Genomic DNA, 11,789 nt, shown 5'->3' on the forward strand with positions numbered 1-11,789 from the left:
GGGTTGGAAGAGACCTGAGGAGGTCATCTAGTCCAATCCCCTGCTCAAAGTAGGACCAACCCCAACTAAATCATCCCAGCCAGGGCTTTGTCAAGCTGGGCCTTAAAAACCTCTAAGGATGGAGATTTCACCACCCTCTTAGTGAAATAGTTTTTCCTAATATCCAAGCTATATCTCCCCCACTGTAACTTGAGACCATTGCTTCTTGTTCTGTCATCTGCCATCACTGAGAACAGCCTAGCTCCATCCTCTTTGGAACCCTCTGTGACGGGTTCGATCACAGAAGTCCCTTTGGGACTGTCACCTGATGTGTGAAATTACCTCTGAGCTGGTTTTCTCTGCCAGTTTGGGCCTCCAGAACCCTGCCTTGTTGAGCCAGACACGCCAGTCTGGTCCAACACAGACCCAAGGTCTGAATCACGTGCCCCAAAGCTGCAGACTTAACTGAAAACAGCTTAATAAGTGCTCCTGTCTCCAGCATCCAGCTCCCAATGGGATCCAAACCCCAAATGAATCAGTTTTACTCTGTTTAAAGCTTATACAGGGTAAACTCATAAATTGTCCACCCTCTAACACTGGTAGAGAGATATGCACAGCTCTTTGCTCCCCCAGGTATTACTTACTCTGGGTTAATTAATAAGCAAAAGTGATTTTAAGTACAAAAATGATTTAAGTCGTTCCAAGTAATAACAGACAGAATAAAGTAAGTTACCAAGCAAAATTAAAAACAAAAACAAAAAAAAACACACATGCAAGTCTAAACCTAATACATTAAGAAACGGATTACAGATAAAATCTCACCCTCAGAGATGTTCCAATAAGCGTCTTTCACAGACTAGACACCTTCCTAACTGGGCTCAATTCTTTCCCCTGGTACAGTTCTTGTTAGCTCCAACTCAGATGATAACTAGGGGATGTCTCATGACTGGAACCTCCTTTGTTCTGTTCCACCCCTTTATATAGCTTTGGCACAAGACGGGAATCGTTTCTCTCTGGGTCCCCACCCCTCCTTCTAAATGGAAAAGCACCAGGTTTAAGATGGATTCCAGTACCAGGTGACATGGTCACATGTCCTGTGAGACCCCAAGCCTTCATCCTTCCTGGCCTGACTCACAGGAAGGCTTGCAAGTAAACAGAGCCATTTACAACCAATTGTCCTAGTTGATGGGAGCCATCAAGATTCCAAACCACCATTAATGGCCCACACTTTGCATAATTACAATAGGAGCTCAGAGTTATTTCATATTTCTAGTTTCAGATACAAGAATGATACATTTATACAAATAGGATGACCACACTCAGTAGATTATATGTTTTGTAATGATCTCTTACAAGAGACCTTTTGCATGAAGCATATTCCAGTTACATTATATTCACACTCATTAGCATATTTTCATAAAGTCATATGGAGTGCAATGTCACGCCCCCCCCCCCTTTCAGGTAGGGGAAGCCTGCTATCAAATCCCCCCTCACTCTTCTCTTCTGCAGACTAAATAAGCCCAGTTACCTCAGCCTCGCCACATAAGTCGTGTGCCCCAGCCCCTGATCATTTTTGTTGCCCTCCACTGGACTCTCCAATTTGTCCACATCCTTTCTATAGTAGGGGGCCCAAAACTGGAAGCAGTACTCCAGATGTGGCCTCACCAGTGCCGAATAGAGGGGAATAATCACTTCCCTCGATCTTCTGGCAATGCTCCCACTAATGCAACCCAATATGCTATTGGCCTTCTTGGCAGCAAGGACACACTGTTGACTCGTATCCAGCTTCTCGTCCACTGTAATCCCCAGGTCCTTTTCTGCAGAATTGCCGCTTAGCCAGTGGGTCCCCAGCCTGTAGCAGTGCCTGGGATTCTTTGGTCCTTGTTGAACCTCATCCGATTTCTCTTGGCCCAATCCTCCAATTTGTCTAGGTCACTCTGGACCCTATCCCTACCCTCCAGCATATCTACCTCTCCCCCCATCTTAGTGTCATCCACGAACTTGCTGAGGGTGCAATCCATCCCATCATCCAGATCATTAATGAAGATGTTGAACAAAACCAGCCCCAGGACTGACCTTTCTAGCCACCTTATAGTCCATTCATCCAATCCATACTTCAAGAAGGGCAGAAGGTTCCACTAAACTCCAGGAAACATTCAGCTCGACGGTGTTGGGCTCATAAGTGGAAAAGGGTCTCCTTGTGGGGAACTAGCAATAACAAATCCAGATTCGGCTTCTCTTCAATCCACATTGGAGTGCTTGCACCATTTGAAATCTCTCCATACAGTTAGTAGCATCTCGCAGTCCTTGCTGCTCATCATGCATTGGTTGGACAAAGGATTGTGTTCAGCCACAATTTAGTTAAGAGGTTTCTGAAGAGGTTAATGAATGTCTACTCTCTGATTAGAGAGCCCACACTGATGTGGGACCTCATTCTAGTACTGACTCAGCTCCCCCCGTAGACACACAGCCCCTGGTGCTCTTCTGAGCATCTTTCAGTTAAGAAACTATGAAGACGGAGTGAGCTGCAGGCTCTCATAGTTGCCTTATATCGTCATTCACAAAAATTAAGTGTCTGTCCTCCAGCCACATCCAGCATTGCTCCCCAAGCTAGACACAAAATTCCATCTTAACCCGTCCATAAACTTGCCAATATTTTCCCCTAGACCTTGCTCTCCTTCAGCTAAGCTGCTCACCTTGGATGCTAAGAAGTCATTTAGCTTTCTATTAGAATAGGTCTGAGGAGTATAGGGATTCACCTAGACTCTGTCTCTTATGGGGTGTCACACGGGGGTCACTCACCACACTGATACCTCCTGCTGGGTGTTTTGGGAATTAGCTCAGTCCCAGTGGGTGCACCCTCGGGGGGTGGCTCTCTAGTCTTCGCCTCCAGACCCGTTATGGCTCCTTTCTCTCAGCATCTGCTTCGTGGCACAGCCCTCCAGCCATGTCACCATCCAGTTCCCCCCCTTTCAGGGGAGTCCTCCAACAAGAGTTCAGCCTCTCCTCTCAACGGCTTGGCAGTCCACAGCCGGGCCGCTCCTTCAGTGGCTGGCGGGGGAGGGAGGGAGACAGGCCTGCCCACTACTCCAGGCCCTGGGACCCTGCAAACAGCAGCTTCCTGCTGGCTTTTCCTTCCAGCTCACTGTCTCTATTCCCTGGGCCACTTCCCCACAGCCTCAGTTCCTTCTGCTCCCGCCTCTGGTTCTTGCTCCAGCTCCTTTGCCCTCTTCCCAGGGCCTCAAGCCTGTAAGTCCTGGCAAACCACCAGGAGCCCTCTCGGAAGCCAATCCTCTCCCTAGGGCTCCCTGCAGCAGACTCACTCAGGATGGTCTGCAACTTCTTTTTATATGGGCTGGCTGGGCCCTGATTGGCTGGTCCAGCCTCTGCCCTAATTGGCTGTTTCCCCTGCAGCCCCTCCTTTGCCTGCTTGCCCCTCAGCCTCCCTAGGCAGTTTTTAACCCTCTCAGGGCCAGTGGGGGGCAGGTGCCCCGTGACATTGCAGTCTATATAATTTTATAAAAATATGCTAATGAGTGAATATAATGTAAGTGGAATATGCTTCATGCAAAAGGTCTCTTGTAAGGTATCATTACAAAGCTTATAATCACTGAGTGTGATCATCCTATTTGTATAAATGTACCACTCTTGTATCTGAAACTAGAAATATGAAATTATGCAAAGTGGGGGCCATTAATGGTGGTTTGGAATCTTGATGACTCCCATTAACCAGGACAATTGTCTGCAGAGGGCTGTGTTTTACCTGTAAGTCTTCCTGTATACGTGTGTGCTGGCAAGTGTGCAATGAAGTCTTGCAGTGATATGTGATCATTTCACCTGAACTGGAATCCATCTTTAACCTGGTGTCTTTCCATTGAGAAGGAGGGGGTGGGAACCCAGAGAGGGACAAAGGATTCTCGCCTTATGCAAAAGATATATAAAGGGCTGGAACAGAACAAAGGGAAGGGAGCCATCATGAAGAATCCCCTATCTACCACTTGAGCGGGAACAAGAGCTGTACCAGGGGAAAGAATTGTGCCCAGGCCTGGAAGATGTCCAGTCTGAGGAAAAAACTTACTGAAGCATCTCTGAGGGTGAGATTATCTGTATTCAGTTTGATTAGACATAGATTTGCACGTTTTATTTTATTTTGCTTGGTGACTTACTTTGTTCAGTCTGTTACTACTTGGAACCACTTAAATCCTACTTTCTGTATTTAATAAAATCACTTTTTACTTATTAATTGACCCAGCGTATGTATTAATACCTGAGGGAGCAAACAACTGTGCATATCTCTCTATCAGTGTTATAGAGGGTGAACAATTTATGAGTTTACCCTGTATAAGCTTTATGCAGGGTAAAACGGATTTATTTGGGTTTAGACCCCATTGGGAGTTGGGCATCTGGGTGTTAAAGACAAGAACACTTCTGTTAGCTGCTTTCAAGTAAACCTGCAGCTTTTGGGGCAAGTAATTCAGACCCTGGGTCTTTGTTGGAGCAGATGGGAGTGTCTGGCTCAGCAGGACAGGGTGCTGGGGTCCCGAGCTGGCAGGGAAGGCAGGAGCAGAGGTAGTCTTGGCACATCGGGTGGCCGCTCCCAAGAGGGTTTCTGTGATCCAACCCGTCAGAGCCCCGTCATATCGGGAAAAGAGAAACAATCAGGCATTCACATCCCAATGGCTTTCCAAATAGATTAGACTCTGTAATGAGGAGCGTTGTAAACACACCTGTGTTCCGCTTCCACAAGGGCACACTTGACTATGGCGAAGGCTGCTTCTATGGCCTGCCTTATGCATATTTCTGTATTGGAGAGCTTCAGAACTGCCACCTAGTGCTCAGCTTACGCTTTCGCTAGATTTTACAGCTACGTTGGCTGCTGAGTTTGGTGAGGCAGCACTGCGGTTCTTATCTAGCTAGGCCTCCGCATCCCACTCCACTGCAGGAGGAGCGCTGCTTGTCAGTCTCCCAGAAGTGGGTATGTGTAGAGGCCGCTGGCAGAACAAATGAAGGTTGCTCCCCATGGTTCTCCAAGATAGACCCTGCACATCCGTGCTCCCTGGCCGCCTTCCCTCTTGCTCAGAGTCCTACTTACAGTCAGACTTGAGGAAGTGGTGCAGGAACTGAGCCAACCAGCACGCCAAACCCCTCCTTTTATAGTCTCACCTCTTAAGGGTCAGGGCCGGTGATGTGAGGGGTAGAGGTACAAGAGAACTCCAGTGAGCACCACTGTGAGAAGAGTCCAGCTTGCAGAACTGGCACATTCCAGAAGGGGTGAATGTGCAGAGTCCATCTCCAAGAACTCCTTACAGATCAGGAACCTGCTTTTCCGAACGCTGCCTGCACTTCAACTGTGGTGTGGGAGGAGGGGATCTAGGCCAAAGGACAGGTCTGGGATCCAGGACTTCTGGGTACTGTTCTCTGCCACTGTCTCCGTGGGTGCCCTTGGACAAGGCATTTCATCCTGCTGTGCCTTAATTCCCCATCTTTAATATGGGGATGATGTGCCTTGCCTCCTCCCATAGGCTTGGGAAGGCGCATTCATGTCTGGCTGGGAGGCACACTACGGTTGGGAGCACCATGGAACAGCCTAGTAAAGGGGACACCCTGTATCCACAGGTCTCTAGCCTGCGGAGCCTAAGGGCTTTGCTGGCAAGTCTGGGGCTTTGCTGGCAAGTCTGGCACTTTCCTGGCACTCTGGTACAGCAGACGTAAGAGCCAGTTTCAGCACCATGTCCCACTTTACATCAGTGTTAGACACCCGCCGTGGTGAAAGATGATGTCTCCATCATGGCACCGTCTTGGTTATGCACGGGCTGTAAAAAACTGGCACAAGGGGCAGCAGAAGGGTTTAGTTGGTACCAGAAGAGGAACTCGCCAGCCACTGATGCTGGTGGGGAAGGGCCTGGCCACTCTGGCAGCAGGGGGAGGATCTGACCACTCTGGTGTGGGAGGGAAGAGGGGCCAGCTGCTTTGGTGATGGGGGAAGAGGAACTGGCCGTTCTGGCCAGGGGCAGGGAGTGGAAGAGAGGCTGGGAGTGACTGGTTATGTTTTGTGCTTGCCTTTTGCAACAGGAGTGTGTGTTGGGGACTCTGCCATTGAAGTTGCCTCCATGGATCCTGCTTCTGTCTCACCCAGCAGCAGCTGCTCCAGTGCCTGGCTTCTTGTGCTGCTGGGGACACTGGGGACAGCTCTGCTTGGGGCAGCTCACAGACTGGGGCTGATCTACCAGCTCTGGCATAAGGTAAAGCTAAGTCAGCTCCCCCTTTCACATAGACTCCTGTCATACAAGGCTTAGAAAGGATGGCAAGGAATGCAGGTGCATGAGGGAAGCTTGGGTAGCATCTGCACTGAAATCCCGGGACAGATTCACTGCACTGGTGGCTACCCAGGACTATGTGCTGGTGAGGCTGCTAAGTGCAGAAGTGCACATGGTGGGGCTGCCCCGCAGGAATGCCCAGGGCCCTGCGCTGCTCTCCTGATTCCATAGCTAAGGTGGCGGGAGTTCCTGTGGGTTTGGTGGAAAAGTCTCCCTGTCCAGGGGGTGTTTGTGCTCGGGAGGTCCCATATTCGCATGCTGGTTCTCAGGGGACCCGGCACCTGCACTGGTTACCTCCCAGGGGAGAGGGATATCAAAGGGTTTCTCTGTGTTCAAGTCCCTCGAGGAGGGCCCTACCAAATTCACGGTCCATTTTGGTTAATTTCACGGCCAGTTTTTTTTTTAAATTAGTCAATTTCATATTTTCAGATGTTTACATCTAATTTCACTGTGTTGTAACCATCAGGGTCCTGACCCAAAAGACGGCTCACCAGGCTGTTGTGTGTGGGGTGGGGGGTCATGGCATTGCCACCCTTACCTCTGCCCTGCTGCCGGCAGGGGCACTGCCTTCAGAGCTCGGCAGCCAGAGCGGAACGCAGCTGGCTGGGCATCCAACTCTAAAGCCAACGCTGCTGCCAGCAGCAGCAGTGCAGAAGTGAGGGTCAAAAGGTATGGCGGGTGGATTACCATAGGTTTGGTTTTCCAGTAGTCTCCCACCCCAGCGCAAGGATGTGACAGCTGGAGCCGTGGAACTTCCTGCAACCAGGGGAGATCCCAGCGGTGGGTCTGAGCGGCCCAGGGAGCAACCCCTGCAGGGGAAGAGGAAGTCTCAATCCCAAGGAGTCCCCAGCTGGGTGCCAGATTTCATGGGGGAGATCATATTTCACCATCTGTGATGCGTTTTTCATGGCAGAGAATTTGCTAAGGCCCTACCTGTGAGAAGAGCCCTAGGAAGCATCACACGCTGCCCACACAATAGGGACCTAGGATGCTCTTACCTCACTGGTCCCTGCAAACACAGCGGGGGCATGTCCATGCAGCAGCATCCCCATGCCTTGTGGCAGTGCATTCTGGGGAAATCCAGGCTACTGTTCAATCCTCTCTTAATCAGGACATGTCTACACGTGCTCTGGGCACTCTGAGCTGCCCCAGGAGCTCTCTGGGGTACCCTACTGCCCATAGAGCTGGCTGGAAGGAGGAGCCAGCCAAACTGCTTACATGGGCATATCCGGGGATCCCATCTGCCCTGCAGAGTCACATGGTGCCGGATTGGATACAGGCCACGTGCCAACCTAGACTCCTTGCATGACAACTCACCACGAGCTGCCAGGGTTCCTAATCAGGTGGGGGATGGGCACACAGCATGTTCAGAGCCAACCAGGTCACTAGCTGGTTATCCCTGGGTCCCAGTGTGTGCTGGAGCTGCACGCCTCTGGCCATTAGCACCATCCCTGCCCTGCACAATGTCTCCTCACAGCGTCCACGGGGAGCCATCCAGACACCGCCCCGCCAGGCTGGCACTCTGTTGGTCTGCTTCTGACCCCACCTCCTGCTGTGCCAGACTGGTGCTCTGCTGTCTGTGTCCTGCCCTGGTGGGCCGATATTCTGCCAGTCGGCGTCCTGACCCAGGCCCAGTGCCCTGCTCTGCGGGCCAGGTGCTCTGCGTCATGCCCTGGACCTCGCCTGCCAGTCTGCATCCTGACCCGGCCCCCACCTCCTGCTCTGCCAGGCCAGCGCTCTGCCTGTCTGCATCCTGACCCAGCTCCTGCCCTGCCAGGCTGACGCTCTGCCTGTCTGCATCCTGACCCGGCCCCCGCCTCCTGCTCTGCCGGGCCAGCGCTCGGCCTGTCTGCATCCTGACCCGGCTCCTGCTCTGCTGGGCCAGCGCTCGGCCTGTCTGCATCCTGACCCGGCCCCCGCCTCCTGCTCTGCCGGGCCAGCGCTCGGCCTGTCTGAATCCTGACCCGGCCCCCGCCTCCTGCTCTGCCGGGCCAGCTTTCGCCCTGTCTGCATCCTGACCCGGCCCCCTTGCCCTGCCCTGCCAGGCTGGTGCTCTGCTAGGCTGACCTCTGCTGGTCTGTATCCTGCCTCGCCCGCGCATTCTGTGCTGATGGGCCAGGGCTCTGATGGTCCCTATCCTTCTCAGGCAGAGCCGAAGAGTACCCGGCACGGTGGGGAGCTTGTTGCAGAGGTCCTGAAGGCCCATGGGGTGCGTTACTTGTTCACGCTGGTAGGAGGCCACATCTCGCCCATCCTGGTGGCCAGCGAGAAGCTGGGCATCCGCGTGGTGGACACAAGACACGAGGCCACAGCTGTGTTTGCTGCCGATGCAGTCGCCAGGCTCTCAGGTACACACCACACAAGGAGACCAGCCCAGGGTCTGGGTGGGGGGCTCCCCCAGCACAAGGACATTGCCTGGGGTGCCCCCTGCAGGCAGGTCCTCAGCAGAGCCATGTCTCCCAGAGGCATGGGCTCTGCCCTGCCCCCACCCAGTTCATCTGTGCCCAGCTCACCTGTCAGCCTCTGCTGGCAGGAACATGCTGTGACAGGCCAGCCCCCATGTGGGAGTGCAGTCTGTTGGGGGGAGTGGCACCTCCCCCCTCTGGTCCCGCCCACTAACTTCTGGCCGGAGGGTTGAGCGTGGTGTGGCTCCGCCCACCAGGGTTCAAAGAGAGGCTCCTCCCTCTCTGGGTCTGTGGGCAGTCAATCCGCCTCACTACAGGGAGGCACAGGGGGAAAAGGGAGCTGGGGACGTAGACTGACTGACTCCATGTTCTGTCCTCAGCTGGGTGCAGTGGGACTCACTGTGGGACCTTCCTCCTAAGGCTGTGTCTGCCATACTACAGTAGGCAGGGGCATGGCTATGGGCAACGGGGCAGTGACTAGGTTGCCCCAGCAGTGGGTGGGGCATGGCCATGGGTGGCAGGGGGCAGTGACCAGGTCATCCAAGAAGTGGGAGGGGCATGGCCATGGCAACAGAGCAGTGACCAGGTCACCCCTGTCATGGGCAGGGGCATGGCCATGGGCATTGGGGCAGTGACCAGCTCTCCCCAGCAACAGAAAGGACCACACGCAACGGGGGCAGTGACCAGCTCAGCCGAGCAATGGGCAGATCATTACCTGAGTTCTTGTTCTGGCTTGGGGAACAATGCACAGGCTTGCTGGTGCATGCAATCTGGCTTCCAGCCGCCTGCCCTAAACTGTTCCCTGTCCCCCCGCTGCCTGGCCTGCCCACCTGTCTGTGGTAAGGATGCAGTTGTTCACATCTGCCCTTCTGTGGGCTGGCTGCTCTGCATTGTAGGGACAGTCGGAGTCGCCGCGGTAACAGCGGGACCTGGGGTAACCAACACCGTGACGGCTGTAAAGAATGCCCAGATGGCCGAATCCCCAGTGCTGCTGATTGGCGGGGCAGCTGCCACGCTGCAGAAGGTGAGTCTGTGGTGCTGCCGATAGCAGAGGTTGCTGCCATGTCATGGCAGGCGGGTGCCCAGTGCTGCCACACCACAGCAGGAAAACCATTCCTGCCCCAGTCTCAAGCAGCTGGAGCTGTCCAAGCAGAAGGGCCAAACTGGCACCGGTGTGTGGAGCAGGAGTAGTCTGACTTAGACCACGCTGCTGGGGAAGAGGGACAGCCAGCCCCACTTGCATTCCTCACCTCTACCCAGGGTCAATACCACGTCCCTGTTGGTTGTGAGGTCTCATCCCTCCCAGCCCAATGATCTCTGCTGCCCCATTGCCAGACAGACACTCAGAGGGGCACGGCCCTATCACCCACTGTGCCTGGTCACTGGGGAGGAAGCAGCCTGGCTGGGGGCATCCTCAGGCAGTGGGTTTTACAGGGCCATTGGAGCATGGACTGCAGGTCTGTCTATCTGCGCAGGGCCGGGGTGCTCTCCAGGACATTGACCAGCTGTGCCTCTTCAAGCCACTCTGCAAGTTCTGTGCGTCAGTGAGGACTGTGCGGGACATCGTCCCCACACTGCGAAGGGCCATCGCGGCAGCACAGTCCGGCACTCCAGGTAAAAGCCTTTCTTCTGGGGCTTATCCTCCTATGCAGCAAAGGATTAATGGGCTGGGAGGTTTTCCTACCCAGGTCTCACTAGACCCATCGCACAACTCTCACTCCTACTGTCAGATCAAACTCTCTTGAATGTAGGTCATAGAATATCAGGGTTGGAAGAGACCTCAGGAGGTCATCTAGTCCAGCCCCCTGCTCAAAGCAGGACCAACACAAACTAAATCAGTCTCAAACTGAAACGACTACGAGGGCCACATAAGGACTAGCACATTGGCCCAAGGGCCACATCACTGACACCTCACCCCGCTGCTGTGGCCTCACCCCTACTCCACCCCTTCCATGAGGCTCCGCCTCTGCCCCACCTCTTCCCACCCCTTCCCTGCCCCCATTCCAACCCATTCCCCGAAATCCCCACCCCAACTCCGCCCCCTCCCTGCCCCCAGGGATGCAAGAGGGGTGTGGCAGGGGCTCAGGGCAGGGGGGTGGGGTGCTGGAGAGGTGCGGGGTGCAGCAAGGGGCTCAGGGCAGGGAGTTGGGGTGTGGGGTGGAGGAGGGGTGTGGGGTGTGGCAGGGGCTCAGGGCAGGGGGTTAGGGTGCAGAAGGGGTTCAGGGGGTGGGCTCTGGCCCGGCGCACACCGGGGAGAGGGCAGGCTCCCTGCCTGCCTGTCCTGTCCCCACACCGCTCCAGGAAGCGGCCGGAACCTGGGGGGGGGCCACAGGGGTCTGTGTGTTGTCCTTGCTTCCAGGCGCCGCCCCCCGCAGCTTCCATTGTCTGGGAACTGTGGCCAATGGGAGCTTCGGGGGAGGTACCTGGAGGGACCCTGTGCCCTCCCTCCCTCCCCCAGGTTCCGGCCGCTTCCCGGTGCGCGCCGGGCCAGAGACGCTCTAGGTAAACTCGGCGGGGGTGCGGGGAGCTGCCGGGCCACGTTTGAGACCCCTGAACTAAATCATTCCAGCCAAGGCTTTGTCAAGCCGGGCCCTAAAAACCTCTAAGGAAGGAGATTCCACCACCTCCCTAAGTAACCCATTCCAGTGCTGCACCACCCTCCTAATGAAATAGTGGTTCCTAATATCCAACCTAGACCTCTCTCATTGCAACTTGAGACAACTGCTTCTTGTTCTGTCATCTGCCACCACTGAGAACAGTCTAGATCCATCCTCTTTGGAACCCCCCTTCAGGTAGTTGAAGGCTGCTATCAAATCCCCCCTCACTCTTTTCCTAGCCCTGTTTTCTCAGGTCCCAGCCCCGTTTTCCGATAGCACTGCTGGCTCCCAGGAACATCTGCCCTAGCCCCCTGCCAGGGTCCCCATCCCAGTTCACAGAGTCCTGAACTCGATACCTCCCCATGAAACTCAATCCATGTTCCACTGCGGGTGTGAGCCCCAGGAGAGGTGGGGCAGTGTGACTGCTGCTGGGGAGCTGCGGCCAGCCAGCACCTGGGCTGCAGTGGGGTTTATCACAGGTCAGAGCAACT

General features: G+C 54.5%; 1 protein-coding gene across 2 annotated transcripts in view; it reads left to right on the top strand.

The window, feature by feature from the left end:
• Positions 1-10,461, top strand: part of LOC135977028 (2-hydroxyacyl-CoA lyase 2-like) — a 31,390-nt gene extending 20,929 nt beyond the window's left edge. For both annotated transcript variants that reach the window (XM_065575611.1, XM_065575610.1), the window contains exons 2-5: positions 6,052-6,221; positions 8,443-8,644; positions 9,598-9,725; positions 10,177-10,461. In XM_065575611.1, the coding sequence (XP_065431683.1) occupies positions 6,090-6,221; positions 8,443-8,644; positions 9,598-9,725; positions 10,177-10,446 (732 nt within the window). In that variant the 5' untranslated portion in view covers positions 6,052-6,089 and the 3' untranslated portion in view covers positions 10,447-10,461. The remainder of the gene's footprint in view (positions 1-6,051; positions 6,222-8,442; positions 8,645-9,597; positions 9,726-10,176) is intronic.
• The last annotated feature ends 1,328 nt before the right edge of the window (positions 10,462-11,789 follow it).

The sequence above is a fragment of the Chrysemys picta genome, chromosome 22 (genome assembly GCF_011386835.1).
Source record: "Chrysemys picta bellii isolate R12L10 chromosome 22, ASM1138683v2, whole genome shotgun sequence".
Lineage (NCBI taxonomy): Eukaryota > Metazoa > Chordata > Testudines > Emydidae > Chrysemys > Chrysemys picta.